The 22,356-nt window shown below is 43.6% G+C and overlaps 2 protein-coding genes and 1 long non-coding RNA gene across 10 annotated transcripts in view; 2 read left to right on the forward strand and 1 right to left on the reverse strand.

Annotated features, from left to right (window-relative positions):
• MYEF2 (myelin expression factor 2) overlaps positions 1-2,265 on the forward strand; it is a 35,541-nt gene extending 33,276 nt beyond the window's left edge. For all 4 annotated transcript variants that reach the window (XM_044980112.1, XM_044980113.1, XM_044980114.1 and 1 more), the window contains one exon: positions 1,459-2,265. In XM_044980112.1, coding sequence (XP_044836047.1) covers positions 1,459-1,622 — 164 coding nt within the window. In that variant the 3' untranslated portion in view covers positions 1,623-2,265. The remainder of the gene's footprint in view (positions 1-1,458) is intronic.
• Positions 2,266-2,306: 41 nt separating this feature from the next.
• SLC24A5 (solute carrier family 24 member 5) lies at positions 2,307-14,456 on the reverse strand. Of its 3 annotated transcripts, none has more exons than XM_044980117.1 (9): positions 14,320-14,456; positions 12,340-12,519; positions 10,210-10,293; positions 10,002-10,105; positions 9,583-9,683; positions 8,122-8,405; positions 7,160-7,366; positions 3,084-3,185; positions 2,307-2,629 (listed from the first exon to the last, which is right to left on the reverse strand). In XM_044980117.1, exons 1-9 carry the CDS (start codon positions 14,366-14,368, stop codon positions 2,307-2,309), a joined length of 1,434 nt encoding a protein of 477 aa, XP_044836052.1. In that variant the 5' UTR covers positions 14,369-14,456. The 3 variants fall into 3 exon arrangements, with proteins under 3 accessions (XP_044836052.1, XP_044836051.1, XP_044836053.1); XM_044980116.1 differs by lacking the exon at positions 14,320-14,456 and adding an exon at positions 13,453-13,807; XM_044980118.1 differs by lacking the exon at positions 14,320-14,456 and adding an exon at positions 12,952-13,391.
• Positions 14,356-22,356, forward strand: part of LOC123344201 — a 221,491-nt gene continuing 213,490 nt past the window's right edge. For all 3 annotated transcript variants that reach the window (XR_006572483.1, XR_006572485.1, XR_006572484.1), the window contains exon 1: positions 14,356-14,561. This is a non-coding gene — a long non-coding RNA (uncharacterized LOC123344201). The remainder of the gene's footprint in view (positions 14,562-22,356) is intronic.

The following is a 22,356-nucleotide window of genomic DNA, read 5'->3' on the forward strand; positions in this document are numbered from 1 at the left end:
GCCCTAGAAATGCATCTGCTTTTCTTTGACAATCTTCACAGCAGCTAATGTAGTAATTGTTGAATGATTTTAAGAAAAGAATGATTAGTACAAATCAGAAAAATCTGTACATGCAAATATCATTAAGGGACTACAGAGAATATCTGTCTCTAAATGTTTCATCGTTCTGAGAAAAGTGAGTCTTGTATTATGAGTCTCTTAAAAATGAGGCCTATATTTTAGAGAGGCTTGCCTACTTCTGGGGGCTTGGCTGTACAGTGAAACCCCGCTATAATGTGATGTTTGGGGTCCAAAAAATTCCAAATGCGGGGTTGTGGTATAGCGGGGTTTCAAGCCGGTCAGTTTAAGTCAGTGGTCCCCAACATGGTGCATTGATGTATGCCGCCCAGTGCCCAGCAGGGGAGAGAAGCCGTGGCCCCGCGCCTGCTGGGGACAGAGAACTCCGAGGCTGCAGGTGCTGGTGCTCTCTGTTCCCGGCAGGCGCAGGGCCGCAGCTTCTCTCCCCTGCTGGGCACTAGGCGGGGGCACATCAATGTCCCGGAGGGTGCCATGGCGTTGGGGATCACTGGTATTAGGCCTTAAACGGGAGCCAACTTATGATGGCGTTATATGCGATTTCGCATTATGGTGGGGCGCGTTATTGCGAGGTTTGACTGTATTAGCATGGTGCAGCTAAAAGGATAGCTCATTATGGAATGTCTTTCTTAAAACACCCAGTTAATGACTAGTTTTCTGTCTTGAGTGCTTTTTGAAATCTTACGTCTTCTAAAGAAGTGTATTGAGGATAAAGGAATGTCCATCCATGAAAAGTCATCTAATTCTTATTTCAGTAATCACTCCAGTAACAGAACTTCCACTCCATTTGATCTGTACTATGATTGTTTTACTGTAACATGCACCTCTTAAGTAATCACTATGTGAATGCTAGCATCTTTAAACTGCCTGATAGCTCAAATTGTGGCTGAAAGGGCCTCAAAACTGGTCTAATAGGATTCTTCTGGTGGTGCAACTGAGCTCAATTAATTCAGGCAATGGCATGTTTAATTCTATACTGGTATGAGACAAGGACTGTTGCTATTTGTGTAGACCAGGGAGTTTTTATACTCTGATTCTTATCCGCTGTATTGACACTTATGTTTCCTTTCAAGAAGTAAACACTACCTGAATGTATTGGAATAGCAACTCCTTGTTTTATTTATTTATTTTAATGAAAATGTAATTAACACCTCAGAGTGACCCAAAGATTCAATCTGCTGTAAGATGGATGCAAGCCTTACACTTGGTTAGCCCATTTGATAGTAGCATGTTTTTAAATTGTATTTTAACATCTAAGCTTAGATGCTTCCTAAAATCTTTGTGTTTTTTTTAATGCCTTTCTACCTCAATCTGCCATTGGATCTCTAACTTGGTAGTGCAATGTAGCCTTTATAGTAACTGCTGTTTAACTTATTTATTCAGGTCATGTAATGTTTGCTGAAATAAAAATGGAGAATGGAAAATCAAAAGGCTGTGGAACAGTCAGGTTTGACTCACCAGAATCTGCTGAAAAAGCCTGTAGAATAATGAACGGCATAAAAATCAATGGCAGAGAAATTGATGTACGCTTGGATCGCAATGCATAATTTAAAACTGTGTTCAGGAACATTCCTATGTCTGTTTAGCTTCTATATCCTAGTAAGTCATTTTTAGTAACATTGTATGCTTACAAAAGCAGTAAAAACAAACTTTTAAATCCCACCAGCCTTTAACAGTATAGTGTTTAATATACTGTGATTCTTGTTAACTAAATCTTACTATGTTTGGTTTTTAAGGACAGTTTGCCCGATTTTCAGAGGTACTGAACACCTGCAGTCCCCTTAAAGACAGTAGAAGCTGTGGATGCTTGGCACCTCTGGAAAATTAGGCCAAGTGTCTCTAGTCATTCAGTTTAAATGAATGGTTATACTGTTTTTAATAAAATAAGCCATTTTCTCTGTTCTCAAGATTGCATAGTGGGATTTGTTTAGTGTTTCAGATTTCCCCCAGCTCGTATCAACATTGTAATGTAAAAAAATTAGATGTCCCTTCCAGAATTTTGGTTTTATATATGCATTGTAGTCACACTGTAATTCTTGACTCTAAAAGAAAGGGCTCCAATTAGGCTGTGATGTTGTTTTATTTTTAAGATTACTTTTATGCCATGATTTAGAACTTCTGTAAATAAGTTTTAGAGCCCAAAGGGAGTTTTGGATTTTTTTATTTGACTAAATGAAGAAATTGATCCTCTCTTTGTTTTGTGTCTTCCTCAGTACAGTCACTGGCTAAAACTAGCCACCACAGACCTTTACAGGATTGTTCCCTATGATCCCAAGTTCATATAAAATTGACACTATAACAAATGCTAAGTACATTACTAGACAGATTGCTCCTAGTTTTTTATCTAACTTCCAGCCATTCAGGTGAACTGCCAGAAAAATAAAAATAATGGAACAAATAAGAGAAACAGCTGTGTAAGTCAAACCACTGCTATTCACTTCCACGGGTGCTGATATATCTATGAAGGCAGTTTTTATAAACCAAGGTAATCCCAAACACAGCATATCGAATACATTGGATCCTACAATGTTAGACATAGCCATATCTCCTTTTCCTGCAAAACAAAAAACACCAAGTGTTCATTTACTTTTATTGTACTGTAGAAAGAATTTTCTAAGCATCTTCCTAAACTATGAGCATCTACATTGAGATCACTTGATAAAGTAAGCTATATACCACTGGGCTAAAATCAGTCATGTTGGAGCACAATTAAACTTGCAGTTTTATAGTAGTCATAATTCTTGTCCAACAGCAATCAGACTGCTCCTAAAATGTTTTAAAATATATATATCAAACTTTAAATTTTAGAAGGCTAAGCTACAATTGACTTTAGGTGAACTTCAGTATTTAATACTAATGAATTTTGGTTTAGACACTCAAACAGTAGCAGCTTTATGACTTGCTCTGTGAACCTTTCAGATATAGTGAAATATCGGTGTTGAGACCTCTCTGCCCTAGCTCCTAAAACAAGTTCTTAATGGAGTGAGCATGAATGCTGAAATTCTTACCTTTCCTAGCCACCAGTACGCTTGCAACTGTGTCTGGTATGCTTGTCCCTGCTGCTAGTAATGTAAGACCCATTACTGTCTCTGGAACTGCCAGCGTATCGCCTGTAGTGGATAAATAAGGATACTGAGTAACAACACATTTCATAGGTGATGTCTGGTCAGAGGAAACTGCTACATATCTGTTTTTACCAGAGAAAGAAAGGATTGGTATTTGTATGCTAATTCCAAAAGGAATCCATGCAAGCCAGTAAGAATTCAGAATAGCTTAACTTTATTTACTGAAATCTTACAGGCTTGACACTGATTTTGTTAACTTTTTTACTAGTCAGTGGTTATTTACTAATGGAACAAGCACCTATCAGTAACATGATGTAGAATTTGTTTTCAGTTTGAAAATAAATATGCCCACTCAGCTAGAGGTAGGAGGCTATTACTGACTTCCTGCAGATACAGTAAAAGTTAGAGGTTTCTGACAATTGTGACACTTTTTTGCACTGCTGAAAATAGACTAATCCCTTGTGTTCTTTGGGCATTTTATCACATGAGTTCTGGAAGTCACATGAAGCAGTAACCCCTTTAATCATTCACTCTTGAAAAAAGCACATGAACTCCCTGGGGAGACATATGAAAAGATTTTTAGTCCTTACTACTGTACTGTCCAAATTAATTGCTGTGAAACTTCACTTCCGTCAAAAAATGCAACTTTCCAAGTCTTAGTAGTCATACATAGCAAAATGCTAAGTAAAATATAATTGCAACACTTCTACTTATTTAGAAGCCTATGTTTCCCGCAGGTAAATACTAGTTTTCTCACATTAACTTCAGTAGCAGTACACTACTTTCTTCCCCACTAGTAGCCATTTATACATTGAAAATGGATTAACTCCTACTCTTCATCTTTGTGCTTCAGTTGCTTAACTAAAATTTAAAGAGAGATTCAAATCCAAGTTAAGCAGTTCTATCTTTTTGGGCTAACCTTGAGCAGCCTTTAGTTTTGATTTTACTGTCAAGCAAAGTCTCCATTTGTTTCTCCTAATGCAGAAATTCATAAAACTTGGGAGAACGTTTGAAGGATTTGATCTCTATTTAAACTCTTGTTTTTTAATGGATAATTCAATTCACTTTACTGAAAAGTGTATTGTCTACCTCTAAATTTTTTTGTTGTGGGCCTTTCATCCATAATAGTAAGGGTTTTGACAAACAGTAATAAGCAGTTTTGTTTGACTGAATTATGCAGTGGATTGTCTGTAAACTTAGGTGCACTGTAGTTGCATGCCAGATACCAGCTTAAGTCAGTTAGAGGCAAAACCTAAAAATAGGGAATCTAAAACTGCTGCTTCTCTGTTGGAAGGGATTGAAAGTGATTCTGATCTGGAACTTGTAATGGTCCAAACCCTCCCTCCCCAGATTAAGAAATCAGCGTAGGAAGAAAGTCAGCTTGTAAACCAAGAAGGCTAAAAAGTAATGGGCATGACAAGGGAGAGCTGAAGCATGAATCTTTTAGCCTATGGCACAGAGTGCTAGCTTCTAGCCCTAGACGGTAAGATTGGAACCTAAATGGAAGTGAGTCTGATCTTTCCTCACTACATAGTTTTATCAGCTTCATAGTTAAAAGTGCAGATCTAGCCTGGTAAGTGACTATGTAAAGATGGGACTAATGTACTAATAGGGAATGTGAACATAAGAACGGCCATACTGGGTCAGACCAAAGGTCCATCTAGCCCAGCATCCTGTCTTCCGATACCAGGTGCCCCAGAGGGAATGAACAGAACAGGTAATCAAGTGATCCATTCCGTTACCTATTTCCCAGCTTCTGGCAAACAGGCTAGGGACACCATCCCTGCCAATAGCCATTGATAAACCTATCCTCCATGAATTTATCAATTGTTGTTGTTGCTAGATTCTATTCTTCATATGCACCAGAATTAAGTTCCAGTATGTTAAACCTGTACAAACCCTATGAAGTCCAGGGGCAGGATAAGTGTTAGTGCATTAACTTTAACAAAAACTGATTTATGAAAAGAAGAGAACCCAGGTTGAATATGCAGGGTTATCAAAGCTTTATATTGTAGACAGAACAAACATAGTTTGAAGTCTGCGAGAGACAGACCCCCTCCCAATACCACTTTTAATCACTTTTCAAAGTAGACCAGCACTCGCTCTGTTTGAAACTTTGGCAATACCCACTTTCACATTGCTGATCTGCTAGTTAGAGCCATGACAATCTCTCTTGCCCGCAATATGGGAAAGATTGTTAAAGATTCCTAGCTCACTACACTAACTTACCTGCTTTTACCTAGTTATGAGTAGGATGTGTTTTATAAACAATGAATGAATGTAGTAGGGGCTGAATTACCTCCATCACTACACTAGACCACTTGACAGCTAGTTCTTTAATTTTGGTTGCATAAAACTACACAAGCCTCTGTTGGCAGGATTTGTTTTTCCTTATTTAAGACATTCAATTAGAATTAATTCAAAACAAATTTAGAGGTGAATTAGGAGACTACATAGGCAGACTTAAAATAAGCTACAAAGGAGAAACGCAAGGGTTGTACTCCCTTGCCCTTGCTTTTTGAGAGAGAAAGCTTGAAAGGCTTGTCAGTTTTCAAATTTTAAGAACATGCTGAAATTTCATGTCTACCCTGAAAGCTATGACTGGAGAACTAGTCAAGTTATGCCATGTGACTGAAAGTTGAGCAACTGAAAGGAGGAAAACAGTTTAGTCAGCATTCAGAAACATTTTTTTTTGCTTTTACACCTATTTAACTCTAGTTGCTAAAACATTGAGGAGACAGGATGACTTCATTAGAGACTTAACACTTCTGCCCCTTCACTTAAGATGTGAGTTCCTGAGACTGCCAGAAAGTACTCTAGTTTTCCCTGAGTTTCCTAGACACACATGATTTTAAAGGTTTAAATCACTTTCACACTACCACACACACACAATTCAAGCCTCCCCATCAGAGCAGCAAAAAAGGCAAACCGCAAACTTGTTAAAACTCTTTACTTGTCACTAAAGGTACTAAAATCTGTTCATTTCTTTAAATGACCATTATTGATCTTCATCTCCTAATTGATGCTTGCAAGGAAATGTGTAAAGTTAAGTGATAACTGCTCTTGTATGAGAGGAACTGAACCTTTATCTCCAGTCTTGGCAGATAAATTTGGTAATTTTGATACCTGCTTGGTAAATCAGTTTAAAATAATGCTATACCTGTAATGCTGTTTAAAATCTTAATGTTAGGTAGAACAAATCCGTAATTTTCTGAACAACTTGAGTAATGAAGTTGTAAATATTTTTCTCAAATGCATTAATTGTTACATAGCCACATGAGCAGATGCCCATCACCTAGATTGGGAAGGCTGATGGTAGAGCCAGGGGCGGCTCTAGGAATCCCGCCTCCCCAAGCAGGGCGGCGCACGCTCTGGCGGTCGCCGGTCCCGCGGCTCCGGGGGATCTCTTGCAGACATGCCTGCGGAGGTTCCGCTGGTCCCGCGGCTCCGGTGGAGCATCCGCTAGCATGCCTGTGGGAGGTCCACCCGAGCCGCGGGACCAGCGAACCCTCCGCAGTCATGCCTGCGGGAGGTCCACTGGTCCCGCGGCTCCGGTGGACCTCCCGCAGGCATGACTGCGGAAGGTCCGCCGGAGCCGGCTGCCGCCCTGCCGGCAAAATGCCGCCCCAAGTGCGCGCTTGGCGCGCTGGGGTCTGGAGCCGGCCCTGGGTAGAGCACAATGGTACAGCCAAGCTCAATTTCCAAAATATATTCTTCTAGGGAAATAAGATGGAGAAAAAAAGTTAACTATGAAAACTTCTCAATACAGTCTTTAGGTAGTTCTGAAGTAGCCCTTTTCAAAACAGTAATAGCTGAATTATCTTGTCAACCACTTTTTTGGGGCAATGGGTAGGGGAGGAACTTGAGCTATGAACATGCAATCTGAGGCTAAGCTTTCTCAGAAGAGTACAGAATTAAGATCTAACCCTCCCCAGTGGTGGAAAAGGAAACTAGATAGGAAAAATAATTCATTCCTCAGTGATTGAGTCAGTTGACATGATATAGCAGCAAGTACATACCCACTATTGTTACCATCCATACAAGAACATATGTAAATGCAGAAATCCACACAGCTGACATGAAAAATGTCACCATGAACCAGTTTTTCCAAAAGTGTCTTCTGCAGTCTGGTGTGGTCAAATAGAGTAGTGTAATAATAGGAAGAGATAACACCCAGAGAATTCTTTTAAAATCTGCTTCAGGGATGGTGAAGACACTTGGAGGATCTGTTGGAGATTAAAAGGTAAACCATTTTAAACTATCCCTGTAATGAGGCTATGTTGGTGTATAATCTGATAACCTGACTCTACTTGTAAGAATGATGGGCAAAAGCATACAAAAATACAGTCTCAAACAAGTTTTCCCTTTCTTTCATCACTAGGAAAAGCCCCCTGAGTTATTTTGCTTACTTGAGTAACCTGAGCTTTGTAATAGGTTTGTTTGGTGCTTTCTTACTGAGTAACTAGGTCCATAAGTGAAGTTTTTCCATAGGTACCAGATGATTAGTCACATCAGGCTGTTACTTTCTTTTTTAAATTCCTGTCTCAGAAGCATTAGTGAAATCCATACTATAGCACATCTTTTGGGGCTATAAAACTGCAGGTTTCACAGAACACCAGTATCACACAGTTAGTGCAGGAGGCAGTTATATCAAATGAAAGACTTATCAGCTGAGCCATTGAGAAGTTTCAAATATGCACTTCAAAGAATCTCAAGGAAAGTTACTCTACCCATCATTCATAGTTCTTCTGCTGTGGCTCAAATGAATGACTGCTTTGGCATTCCTCCAGTGGATAACTTTATATAACCAACTCTGTGTTTTGATTTTGCTAAAGGTCAGATTCCAAGAAGGAATAGTAGTGTATTAAAACTCAACTAGAGTTCTTTCTTGGTCTAAATCATTTGAAATTAGTCTTACAATTTACTCAACCCCTGCTCCCATAATTAGAGACACATAGATTGGTAGAGGCTGTATTAATACCTTCAGAAATTTCATCAAGCCCATGTAAACTTATAGAAAGCTGTGAGTAGTCTGATTCATCATGAAAAATTCCACTATCGGTTCTTGATTGTCGACAAATTAGTGGTTCACATTCTTCTTTCCAGCCAATTAATGGCTGCTGTTCAGTGTTTTCTTCCATAGCTTTTGCAAAACAAGTACAGCAGGGACTAAACTTCTTCATAATATATTGATTGATTTTAATATCAAAACACAGCACCAGAATATATAACCCATAAATCAGCAGCAGGGAAGCACCTTCATACCTAGAATAAAAATTGGATTTTACATAAAAATCCAACTCATTTTTATCTTCATTTATTTTTAAAGAAATTGATTTTAAAAAAGTTGGTTTTGCTTAGTAATACTTAAGTGACTGCCCACTCATTAGATAACTATATTTCCCCAATGCAGATTATCAAAGATTTCTAATTTACAAGGGGACATATGTATAGATACCATAATGGAGACTAATGTTTCTCCTTATTTTACAGCAATATGATTAATAGACTACAGCCCCAGTCCCACAAACACTTACTGTGAAAGTATTAAGAGAAGGCATGGTCTGAGTTCTGCTCAGAAGCCAGGAACTTCAGAGTTCTGTTCCTGGGTTCAGCTAATTTGCTAAAGGCTACACAGAGGAACTTATTTGTAAAGAAAATAAACTAGTCCAAATATCTTCTGGTACAAACGGGTGCAACTCCATTGACTTAAGTAGAGTTGTCCCTTTATATTAGAACTGAGCCCACTATTTGTAAACTCTGCTCACAAGGATGTTGAGGATTTTAATTGTCTTTGAAGATAAAAATACCAAATGAGTGCAATGTATTTAATAAGGAACATGGAATAATGACAGTTGGTAGGTGCTTCCATTACCCAGTTAAAGTTCTCATCCATATTGCAGGCTAACTTCTGTGGGAAAGAAGAAAAGTGGAGGCTGAATGGTTCAGGAAATTGGTAATTAAAGACTAAAGCCTCTCCTCATAGGTTCAAATCCAATCGAGGTCAATATTGACTGAAAATAGTTAGCATTGGATAGTTCAGCAGTTCATGAGAGTTACTCTGTCCATTTGATAGTGGACAACTGTCTCCAGTCAGGTGCACAAAAGAGGTTAGCAAAGGACTAGACTATAAAGACTAATGGTTGTGCAAGGGAGGGGACACCAGAACAGGTCTGAAGTGCAGTGCAAGGAAGCCTATGCTAGTTGAGATTTATAAGCAGGAATCCACAGTATGGTTAATTAACAGCCTTCATGAACACTGAATTCAATATACAGTTCTTAAAGCCAACAAGATATTCATATTTGTCAATGTATAATACCACTAACTTCAGATTGGGACACTTGAGGTTAATACTTGATGAAAAAGTGACAAAATAAATTTTTTTTTTTTACACACACTAATTTCCAGCCAACATGAACTTAACACAAATTGTGCACTTACCAGTAAATTCTGCTGTCAAATATCATTGCAAGGACTGCTGCTGCACTAATTGCATATGCAAAACAATCTCGAAACAGTGGCCAACAAGACAGCCTCGAAACCTGCAGGACACAAATTACTTTTTCAAATCTGTTGTAGTTCTTTCACCAAGTACTAAACATGCTGCCTTAATGTTTCTGTATTGATATGTGACTAACTTGGTTTTTAGGAAATTATTTAAATGTAACTCAAAAGTAATTAGTTTTTTGTTTTTAAATCTTATTGGTTATCTTCTGATTGATTACATGCTGTTTTGCTACTGAGTAATAAATTGAACTATTATCATACTAAACTTGCTTTGTGGCCTTTGTCAGTAAACCATAGAAAGTTACAATCATTTGGCTCTAAAGAGAGGCGAATTAGATCAGTGTTTTACGTACCACGCTAGATAACAACCCACAAGCTGCACAGATACCAAGAAGGTTATAGATTGCAGATCCAAGGATGGTGCTAACTCCAATGTCTCCCTTTGTCACGAATACCCCTGTAAGCAAAATAGTGTTCAACATAGTTAATTTCCACTGTTCAGTTTTTTTGGGAGGAGGGGCGATTATATATTCTGAATTGTTAAACAATTGTTCATTTTACCTAGAAAAGCAGTGACCAATTCAGGAGCAGAGCTACCAGCTGCCATAAAAGTTGCTCCAGCAACATCCTGAGAGAGGCCAAGGGCTGAAGATGGAATAAAATAATTACAATTAAACAAAAGTTACACCTCTAGTCTACACACACTACTTGCAACTAATGTGTAAAAAGTATGGTAGCTCCTTACATTATGGGAACCACAAAATCAACATTCTTAGCAGAAGAAAATGAATTTATTGGTTACAGAATAAGCTATAACACAGATGCTTGGAGACCGTTGTTTGAATGTCAGTAAGACAATTGATCAAGAACTTCATTTATAAACTTTTCTAAAGATGGGTGTATAGGTTTAAGTGTGGAAATAGTTTTTGCTCTAATATAAGTGCACAAGATTTATAAACTTGTAGGATTGGGACCTTTATTTGTGGTTGAAAAATTTAAACTCAGATTTAAATCCAAGTTCATTGATGTTCTAGATGTATCTACTATTGTGAGGAAAATACAGTCAAGTCAAGCATCAGTGACTCAGTGAAGCATAAAACAACTGACAAGTAGTTCCTACTTCACTCACTTGCTGAATCCATTTGTAAAATGGATATAGTACTACTTGCTTCATGGATATATTGTGTAAGGCTTAGGCCATGTCTACACTATTAAGCTTACAATGGCACAGCTGTTCCGCCAACATAGTGTTGTACACACTATCACTTATGCGAGTGAAACTTACATCCTGGAGGAGGTGGGGGGGTGGTTTCACATCCCCGAATGACATATATTTTGCTGACATAAGTGGTAGTGTAGACATGCCCTTAATTAAGCAGCTTAAGATCCCTTGAAGCATAATAAAACATGAAGTTACCAGCCCGCTCAGGACTAGGCATTTTACCCAGCAATTGTCTTTCTTAAAGATGAACGTGTTTTGGTTTTAAACCACATTGTATTGGGATGAAGGAAACTTTAGGGCTAAGTTTACACTAGCTTTTATGGAACAACTCCCTTGTTTCCACTAGCACATATGTTTGGTAGAAGAGGGCACCACTCTTCTTACCATTGTGTCCTTATGCTCTGGGAAATTGTCAGGTTATTTATTAGGTAAACTATTGATTATTCTAACAAGTTAACACCTTTGTGTCTCCGCCCCCCACGCTTAAGCTGATTTTAAGGAAGATATTGCTAATGCATCCAGCATCTTAAAATATAGGCACTTAGCTAGGAGATATCTACTGTAGATAGAAAGCAAATGTGTGCACGTTGCCCTTCTGTCCTGCTGCATGTGGGATGATAAAGCCAGCAGGGAGTGTTGATCATCTAGCCTGAGCTGCCTAACACTAGCCTTAGGACTTCCCGGAATTAATTCCTGTTTGACCTAGAGCAAACCTTTTTGAAAAAAATCCAATCTAGATTTAAAAACTTCTAGTGATGGAGATTCCCCTACAGCCCTGGGTAAATTGTTCCAATGGTTGATTACTCTATTACAATGTATGCCTTTATGTAGAGTCTGAATTTGTCTGGTTTCAGCTTCCAGCCTTTACATATTGTTACACTTTGCTTGTTACATTGAAGAGCACTATTATAAATTATTGTTCCCTGTGTAGATACTTGGATTGTTAGTAAATCACCCCGTAACCATCTGTTTGATAAAACTAAATATATTGAATTTGAATCTCACTATAAGGTATGTTTTCTAATCCTTTAATCATTCTGTGGCTGTTTTCTGAACACTCCAATTTATCAACATGATGCATACAAGAGGAATCCCATTGGTACTAGTGTGTGTTTTGTTAAATTTTTCTACAGGAACCAGTGTCCTGGGAAAAGCTATGTGCCTTAGTCTAGGACATCTGGTACTTTCCTTTTTTAAATCACTTTAAAGTTAATCACTTTATTTACAATATTTTTTTTTAGTGTTAAGCCTGGATGTCAGTATTCCATCTCCTACACTGCTGTAGTTTACCAGCCGTAAGCCCATTTTGCCTGTACACTGTTTCCCAGCTAAGCTAAATATTGAGTGTTGAACTTTCTGCCCTTATTTCTAAGTTGTACTCATATTGTGAAACTCTGCCAAGAGAATAATCTTGCCAATAGCGGTTCAGTTTTACAGAAATGATTACTAGGACTTAAAAAATAACTTACATTCACTAATGATCTCTAGAGAAGGAAGGAAGTAATCATCACACACAATGGATACAGCCATAAACATGTAAAGGATAATTATGAAATAGATAATGATCCCCCCATCTTCTCTCTCCTGTTGTGTAAAAAATGCGTCAGGAAATTCCGATGAGGGAGGGGGGATGCATTTGGTTTTATTTTCTGAAAAGAGAATACAAAGGTCTTGTGCATATTTTCAAATACTGTCTTCCCTCCACCCCAGCTACAAAACTTTTGAGGATGTTTTCAATGGAATTCTGGCTAAGTGAAACATATGAACCTATTTTAAATGATTTGTTCTTAATTGTTGGAAGTCCCAGAGAACTGTCGCAATACACATAAGGGGATAGGGATATTGCTAATGTTTCATTCCTGCACCTAGGGTGACCAGATATCCTGATTTTATAGGGACAGTCCCAATTTTGGGGTCTTTTTCTTATATAGGCTCCCATTATCCCCCCACCCCTGTCCCGATTTTTCACCTTTGCTATCTGGTCACCCTACCTGCACATAATACTGTGAAACCTACACTAAGGAAAGCCAGCACCCCAAACTTGTTTCCAACCCTTTGTCTAATGAGCCTCTGACACACACCTCTTTCTAGAGCAGCCAATGTTAAGGTTTCCAGTCCCACTCTGTTTGACTCCCAGTTAAGACTCCAGAGAGGCAAAAAAAACTAGGGTGCGTGCCCTGTATGGCCACAGAAGGTTTGCTTAAACGTAGACATTTTCCAATCATAGACAGGTCATGCTCGAGTTATCCTGGCAAAAGAAATAAACGGCTCCCTTCCAACCGCCGCGGAGGAAAACAGCCAGCGAAGGAAGGGGAGAAAACTCAGGACCACACTGAAACAGTTGAATAAATTTGCCTTTCTTAGCAACTCCGCTAGTGCGACAAGGCAGGTCCCAGTTCTTCCCAACGCTTCCCCCTGGGCATCGCGGATTGATTAGCTGAAAAGCCCCAGTACACCGAGCGGCCCACGCGATGGCTGGTCCTGCAGCTGCTGCGCCTTCCCCACCCGCGCCCTGGCGCTCGGAGCGGAGCCGCCCCCGAGGTGTGAACGCAGCCGCCTGACACTCCGCGCCCGCAGCCTACCTGTGTCCCCGCGGAGCCGCTGGGCGGCAGCGCCCCTGCGAGGCAGCTGGAAGGCGGCCAGAGCCCCCAGGAGCAGCAGGACGGAGGCTACCCGGCCGCCTCTTGCCCGCTTCCTCCAGCCTCCCTTCATCGCGCCGGCCTCAGCCTCGCACTGAGCGGCCGGGGGAGGCGCAGAGGGGATTAGGGGCCGGCGGGATCATGTGAGGGGCGGTTTTGGCCGCTTCCCCCGGGCCCGAGGAGGCGGCGGGGGGCGGGGAGCGGGGAGCTCGCCTCCTGCTGCAGCCCAGGCTCGATGCCGCCAGAGCCAGGCTCGTTCTCCCGGCGGCCCGGACCGCGGCTCTGCCTGCCCTGGCCCGAGCGGGAGGCGCACCACGCCGGGGTGCTGCTGGCAGGTGGGGCTGAGTTTCGGGCCCTCGCGGGTCCCGCGGGGTGGCTGCTCCCCTCCCCCCGGTTCGGCAACGAGCCAGGCCTCGGGCCTTAGCCGAGGCTACCACTGCCAGCGGGAGACTCAAGCCATAGCTAGGGCAGCTCCCCCCCGCTTCGCCCAGGAATTGCCCCCAGAGGCGCTGGGCCCAGCCCGCCCACTGAAGGGCGCCAGGCCCCAAGTGCAGCACCCAAAGAGCCCTGAAGTTCTGGGGCAGGCCCGGGTCTCGCAGTGGGTTCCGGCCCCTGTGCTTAGGCACAGACAAAGGTCTGTCCGGTTGCAGACTGGAGGCTTCAGTTATTATTACTAACTGCCCCTAGTTTCTGCAACTGTGGACAAAGCATGCAACATGTTGGCCACCACCCGTGTTGCGCTGGTGCAAGCTGCTGAGACTGTGCAAATGTTGGGATGGGAAGGAGATTTAATATAAGCTGCTCTCATACCAATATGACTGTCTTCCTTGCACCACTTTACAGCCTCAGCTAGTCCCATTGGGTCGTGCCAGAGTTCCCATGCGGGGTGATGCCAATACCAAGTTTGTGGGGGAAGATGACTTCCATACCCATCAGATGAATTATTCAGCAAGAGTCACAGTGAGACCAAGCACACAGGCCCCTGCTTCAGAGCCTGCAACCCAAACTTGTTTCCATCCCTTTGTCTGATGACCTTTCAACATTGAAGTCAGGTGTGTAATTGAAGATTAAATACAAAGCTTTCTTGCTTAAAAATGTATTTTAATAGGTCCCACAAAACTATCACTGGCTGCTCTGAAGGAAAAGCTGAGTTAGGTTTCTTTCAAATCAATTTCTAAATTTAGTTTCCATAAATGTTTACTGTCCAATTATGTGAAATGACATTGTAAAGTGCCAATATTGTAACTAGCCTTTTCTTAGGAGCAGGGCTAATGCTCACTCACATTTAGATATTTGGGTTTATTTCTCTCGCAGATTGAAAAACATTATTTTGCTTCACTGCATCCTAATCCTTTAAGTGTACTGCTCCTTATTCCCATGCTGTTTTAGATAATGCATGATTGACCACTGTATAGTATGCATAAGATGTGATAGCATAACTCCACTGCAAAAGTGTGGTAGGGTGAATTTTTTTCCTTTTTATAATAAAAGAGATTGTGTCTACAAAACATCATTAGGATGGGTGGAGACTGGCAATTAAAAAAAAATATTCTGAATCAGCCCAGTCAGACATAATAGGTATATCAATCTCCAGCACCTCTTTGTCTCAATATTATAAACAGTGTGATTGTTCTCTCCCAGAATAGTATAAGGGCCAAGATTTCAAAAGTGGCTTGTGAGTTTGGGTGCTTAACCTGAGACATTTTAAAGGATGGGTGCGCAGTGCCTTCTGAAAATCAGCCACTCTAAGGTGTGTCAAGTTGGGAACCCAAAATTACTAGCTACTTTTGAAAATTTTGGCAAAAGCTTTACACAGTTTCTCCTGTTTCTCTGACATGATTTCTATCTCCACCCCCTGGTTTTCTCTCTTCATCTTGGCCCAGACAGATTTATCTATAAGGAAACTTAAATCCATATTTTTCTGATTCCTGTTTTTCACTATGGGTGCACTTTTACTAGAGACAAACAGAGGAGGACTTTCTGGAACTGGAACTCTTTCTAGTCACTGTTTAAATGATCTAATGTATGTAGGTCAATAAAGGGGGTCTTCCTATAAAAGGTCTCTAGCACCATCCCCTGGATCTCTTCCATAAAGGTAAACTGATTGCCCACCCATTACTAAATGAATACTGTAATACAGCTTTCTAGTATCCAGTGTGTTTAAAGAGGATCTTTTCAATTCATTTTTTTATGGTATCTGTCTTTTCTTGGTTGAAATGACATTTGCAGCTCTGATTGAAATGTGTGTTCTAACTGGAACAGAACAGCAATTCTTCTTAGAGTGATTGCTCATATTGATTCCAATTAGGTGCGTGTGCGCCGCATGCACAGTCGTCGGAAAGTTTTTCCCCTAGCAGCACCCGTCGGGTTGGCTGTGGAGCCCCCTGGAATGGCGACTCCAGAGTGCTCTATATATGACCCTGCCGACCCGGTGCCTCCTCAGTTCCTTCTTGCCGCCAGTGATGGTCGTTGGAATTGTGGCGTCTTGCTCAGCACAGCTCTCCACGTTTCCCTAGCTTCTATTTACGTTAGTGTTTGTCTTCCATAGTAAGTTTAGTTAGTTATTAGTTAGTGTAGTGTTAATAGTTCGCTGTTGGGAGTTGGGGGTTCCCCTCCAAGCTGATTGTGCTCTTCCTGGGGACTCAGGGCATGCCAAAGTCCTAGGGGTTCAAACCCTGCAAGTTTTGTGACAAGCCTATGCCAACGGGCGACTGCCATGACGCTTGCTTAAAGTGTCTGGGGGAAACGCATCAGGTGGATAAGTGCAGGATTTGCAAAGGGCTTCGCCCAAGAATGAAAAAGGAGTGGGACTTTAGACTGAAGCAGCTCCTTATGGAGGCAGCACTTAGACCGCAGCCAGCATCGGCACAGCAGGACCCGGGACCGAGTGCATCGGTGCGTAGTGCCCTGGCAGCCGTAACAGAGGCAGCATCGCAGAAGGACTCTGGACGAGACCCGTGGCACTGCCGCTGTCCGGTGCAGAAACAGCCGGAGACGACTCGGCACCGTTACCATTCTCTGGGGGTAGAAGTGGCACTGGAAACAAGGTACTGGAAACCTCGACTTCGGGTCCCACCCCCTTTGAACTGGCCAGTGGGACGTGTCCCAGGGAGGAGCCCCCAGTGCCGGAAACTTTGGAGCCAGCACCATTGACTTTGGTCCCGCAAGGAGGGCCGTTGAGTCTGGTGCAATTGGACTCACCATGTCAGGTGGTGGAGGAGGTACAGCTGCCTTCCATTCCAGACACGTGTGAGGCTCCGAGAGACCTCATAGATATGATGGCACCGCGGTTCCTGGCCCTTCGTGCCAAGCCTCCAATGCCACAGCGTTCGACACCGTCCCGCGGAAAACCGGCAATGCTCCGCCCCTCGGCACTACCACCAGAGGCAGGATACTACTCGGAGTCCCAGTGCTGCTCGGAGTCCCGGTGCCGATCACACTCACAGCACCAGTCGTACTTGTGGCACCGGTCTGACTTGCGGCACTGCTCCAGGTCCCGCCAGCACTTCCATTGGCAGTGTCAATCACCGTCGCGCAGCAGGTCCTGGTCCTGGCACAGTCCGTGTTGGCACCATTCCATGTCATCATGCAGACCCTGCTCGTGGCACCGCTCTCCAACCTCGCAACATTGCTCCCCGGCCCAACAATGCTCGGCACTGCCCAGGCTCTCATGGTCTAGGTCGCTGTCTTCGGGCTCAGAGACGGGGTCTAAATATTCGGGGGGGGGGGGGGTCCGATACAAGTTGACACAGAGCAGACCAGACCTGGGTGTGGCACTATGGCCCGCACAGTGGCAAGGGCCAGCGCGGTGGCCATTTTGAACCCCTTGGGTGTACCACCAGGCCAAGGGCACCAAGTCCAAGGATTCCTGTTTGGTGGCATCCGAGACGAGGGTCCCGGATGGAGCGGCCAGTCGTCCCACCCCAAAGGGTGCGGAGAAGTTACAAGTCCTACCACCTCCTCCAGAACCCACCCCTGTTCCTGAGCATGACCCTGGGGTTGCTGACCCTGGATTAGAGGCAGGACAGGAGGTACCAGAGGACCAGGAAGGTCAGGAGGACCCAGTTTCTCCTCTAGCCTTCTCGTCTTCCTCCCTGGACGAGGCTGTGGTGGGCACCTCCGGGCCTCCCCAATAGATAGCCATGCCCACCAGGAACTCCTACGTGGGGTGGCACGAAATACGAACCTGCAGGCTGAGGAGGTGATAGAGTCGAAGGACCCTATGGTGGATATTCTGGCACCGAAGGGACCATGTAGGGTGGCTCTACCACTCATCAAAACTATCCAGGCCAATGCAAAGACCATTTCTCAGACCCCGGCCTCCATCTCTCCCGCTGCCAAGGGGGTGGAGAAGAAATATTTCGTCCCCTCAAAGAAGTACAAATAACTCTTCACACACCCGCAGCCCTGTTCCCTAGTGGTGGCTACAGTGAATGAGAAGGAGAGGCAGGGACAGCAAGCCCCAGCACCTAAGTCCAAGGATGCCAAGCACCTGGATTTATTCGGACACAAAGTTTACAATGGGGCTTACAACTCAGGATTGCCTATCAGTAGATTCCAGGGCTACACTGAAATCCTTGGGTATGCACACCCTGGCAACCCAAAGAGAGCCCTTTAAGCCCCAACCACAGCAACAACGGTCATATCCTCAGCCCAGGCAGGATCCCTACAGACGCACGGGCAGAAATGGTAGGTGCAAACCCTCCCACCTGGACAGGGCCAGGGCCCGACTAAACCTTTGTTGGGCTCAAAGCAGTCATTTTGAAGGTGCGCCCCAGGACGGAGCACCAGTCTTAGCACCGGATCCTTCCCCGTGTTTTCTGAACCGTCTATCCCACTTCTACCGTGCTTGGTCCCAAAAAACATGGGACCGCTGGGTTCTTCGCACAGTAGGAGTGGGATATTCTCTCCAATTCTGGTCCTCCCTTCCCTCCCACCCCTCTTCCCTATCCCTTTTCAGGGACCCCTTTCACAAGCAGCTCCTTATCCAGGAGGTGCAGGCGCTCCTCGCCATAGGAGCAGTGGAGGAGATTCCTCAGTAGCTAAGGGGCAAGGGATTCTACTCCCGCTATTTCCTAATCCTCAAGGCAAAGGGGGGTCTCCGACCCATTCTAGACCTGTGAGGACTCAATGAATTCATGGTGAAGCTGAAGTTCCCTGAGCACGATTATCCCTTCCCTGGATCTGGGAAACTGGAATGCTGCCCTCGACATTAGACGTGTACTTTCACATAGAAATCGCCTGTGCACAGGCTGAAAGGCTAAGGTTTGTGGTCAACCACAAACACTATTCTCCCATTTGGTCTCTCAGCGGCCCCCAAGTGTTCACCAAGTGCATGTCAGTCGTAGCAGCCTTTCTCTGCATGAGACAGGTGCAGGTATACCCTTACCTTGATGACTGGCTGCTCCGGGGGTCACACCAGGGAGCAGGTGGAGTCTCAGGTCTGGTTCTTCTGATTCGCTTTTGAGAGACTGGGCCTCCTCCTCAATGTGAACAAGTCAATCTTGTCTCCAACCCAGAAAATAGAGTTCATAGGAGCAGTGCTGGACTCGGTGCAGGCAAGAGCGTTTTTGACGGACACACGATTCCAAACCATGTCAAACATCATTCAAGGCCTCGGGCGATTCCCGACCACTACAGCAAGGCAGACCTGATCACTCAAGACCACGGTTGCCTGCTCCACCCAGACCTCAAGTCCCTCCAGTTCATGATTTGGAAGCTTCATGGTTAAACCTCATGGAACTTTTGTGCTCGGAACCTGTAAGGGAAGTCCTACTTGGCAGCAGGAAATCATCCACCAGGGCCACTTATCTAGCTAAGTGGAAAAGGTTCACTTGCTAGTGTGCCCAGCGTCACACACCTCCATTCCAAGTGCCTATACCACTCATCCTAGAGTACCTCCTACACCTAAAACAACAATGCCTGGCAGTATCATCCATCAAGGTATACCTCGCTGCTCTCTCGGACTTCCACCCAAGTGTATCTGGATGCTCTGTATTTGCCAATCCCATGGTGGGATGTTTTTTCAAGGGCCTACAGCTACATCCACAGATTAGACAGCCAGTTCCTACGTGGGACCTTAACTTGGTCCTCTCCAAACTAATAGGGCCACCATTTGAACCGCTAGCAACTTGTTCCCTTCTCTATCTATCGTGCAAGGTAGCTTTTCTGGCCGCCATTACCTCAGCAAGGAGGGTGTCTGAGTTAAAGGTCATCACTTCTGACCCACCTTACATGGTCTTTCACAAGGATAAGGTGCAATTTAGGCCTCACTCGGCCTTTCTTCCTAAGGTTGTGTCACATTTTCATATGAGTCAAGACATATTCCTGCCTGTTTTCTATCCTAAGCCTCATGCCAGTAACCGCGAGCAGAGGCTGCACTCTCTGGATGTTCGGCAGGCGCTAGCCTTCTATATCGAACATACTAAGCCATTTAGAAAGTTGAACCAGCTATTTGTAGCAGTGGCAGACCGGATGAAAGGACTCCTGGTATCATCACAAAGAATATCTTCCTGGATCATGTCCTGCATCCGCACATGCTACGAGTTGGTCAGATGAGATCCCAGCTCCGACACTTACAGCACACTCCACAAGGGGACAGGCCTCATCGGTGGCATTCCTGGCCCAAGTCCCGATCCAAGAAATCTGCAGGGCAGTGACATATATACATACATTCACCTCTCATTACCCCATTCTTCAGCATGCTAGAGATGATGCAGCTTTTGGCAGAGCAGTGCTTCAGTCAGCACTTCCATAACTCCGACTCTACCGCCTAGGTAAGGCTTGGGAGTCACCTAATTGGAATCAATATGAGCAATCACTCAAAGAAGAAAGAACGGTTACTCACCTTCTCATAACTGTTCTTTGAGATGTGTTGCTCATATCCATTCCAAACCCACCCAGCTTCCCCTTGGTTGGAGTAGCCGGCAAGAAGGAACTGAGGAGGCGCTGGGTTGGCAGGATCATATATAGACACCTAGGGAGGTGCCACTCCAGGGGACTCCACAGCCAACCTGACGGGTGCTGCTAGGGGAAAAACTTTCCAACGACTGTGCATGCGGCGCACACACACCTAATGGATATGGATGTGAGCGACACATCTCGAAAAACACCAGTTACAAGAAGGTGAGTAACTGTTCTTTATCAAGTACTTATGAAAACTTGCCTAGGAAAATCCTCTAGACTTGTTAGTTCACTAGCATAGACTGTGGGCTTGCCTAGTGGTTAATAGCATCTGACCAGGCTGCTGCTCCATCACAGCAAGTTTTCTCTGTCCAAACGAAGTGCTGCTTGAGGGCTGCAGGCTCTGATAATCATAAATGTTTCTCTTTCAGTTTACAATTTCACAGTTGTTTTTGCAAGCAAAAGAATGAGGTTGTGGAGAAAAGTTTGAGAACATGAACCCTAAAGGCTCCAGCACCAAGAGGCAAATACAAAGATGCAAAATTAATTATTAAAAAAAAAAAACCTCATGTTTTTAAGCCAATCTTATGATTTTGGAGGGCCTGATTCATAATTTGAGAACTTCTGGGGTTGGCATTACTGGATTTCTCCCCAGAATGCACAGTGGTTGAATATTTTTCTGAAACAAATAGCTCTGAAAGGCTCTGGCAGAGAAAACTATACAAAATGAAGTGCCAGACAACAAGAGGGAAAGCTATGGAGCTGAAGGAAGGGTATCAAGCCTGTGTGATTCTAACCCCTTCTTGCTGTTCTGACGCTAAATACTATAGTTTCCCCAAGTATTCTGGACAGGCACGTGAATGTCCAAATCAGGCATGTGCATGTGTGGTGGTCAAAAAAGCAAACAAAATCTTAGGATGTATAAAGGAATGGAGCAGAAAATAGTGAGACTATTATAACACCATTACATAAGTCAATGGTATGCCCTCTCCTGGAATTCTGTGTTCAGTTCTGGTAATCCTTTTCTTTCTATCTATCTCCTGTTTATTTTACAAATAATATGCATAAAGTTCTGTTTCTCTCAATGCAGTAGAAACAAACACCAGGCCTTTTCCTTGCTGACAATTTCTAAGCCTGACTTTCCAGCCGGTCCTGTGACTCAAGGAGCTCTGACTCTCTGATCTCTCTCAGGGTGGGGTTGCCAGTTTTGGTTGCATGTATTCCGGGAGGTTTCATCACTTGACATACTCTTAAATTAAAGATTAATCTTTAATTCCTGGAGACTCCAGGGCGATCCTGGAGGGTTGGCAACCATTTCTCAGGGCTGTGCTCAAGATGGCTCTTCTCACTATCTGCTGGCTTTCTGGACTTTTCCTCCAATACACACAGTTTGCCAAACAATCACCTAGGTCCTGCATTTGCATCCAATCCCAGGGAAACTTTTCAACGCACATGCTTTGGCCCTGCTCAGGCTTTGCCATGAGGCCCATATCTTGAACAGTAGCTTCTATTGTCTCCAGTTATTTCACTCCCTAAAGGGACTCCTTTCATTTAGCCTGAAAAAGGGGTTGTTAACACACCCATCAACCTTAGAAGGTCTCTGGTTCTCTGTAGATCTAGGACCTGCTAGATGGTAGCCATTAATACCTTCTAGCATAACACGTGGCATGATTTCTGTAGGAGAGATTGAAAAGACTGGGACAGTTTAGGGCCAGGTGTTCACTAGTAGTGCTTTACCAGTAAAGCTGTAACTGGCATACTGTACTGCAAAGTGCTCCTAACTGTGTTTTTCGCCAGGATAGCTTATACCTTCTCTGTCTGCCCACCCCGAATGAAACAAGCTATACCAGCAAAACTGTGCTTTTTGCAGTCAGGGATCTCACCTCATCGCATCTCTGACTGACATAACTATGCCTGCTGAAGTTTGTAGTATAAAAGAGGATT

The sequence above is a fragment of the Mauremys mutica genome, chromosome 11 (assembly GCF_020497125.1).
Source record: "Mauremys mutica isolate MM-2020 ecotype Southern chromosome 11, ASM2049712v1, whole genome shotgun sequence".
Lineage (NCBI taxonomy): Eukaryota > Metazoa > Chordata > Testudines > Geoemydidae > Mauremys > Mauremys mutica.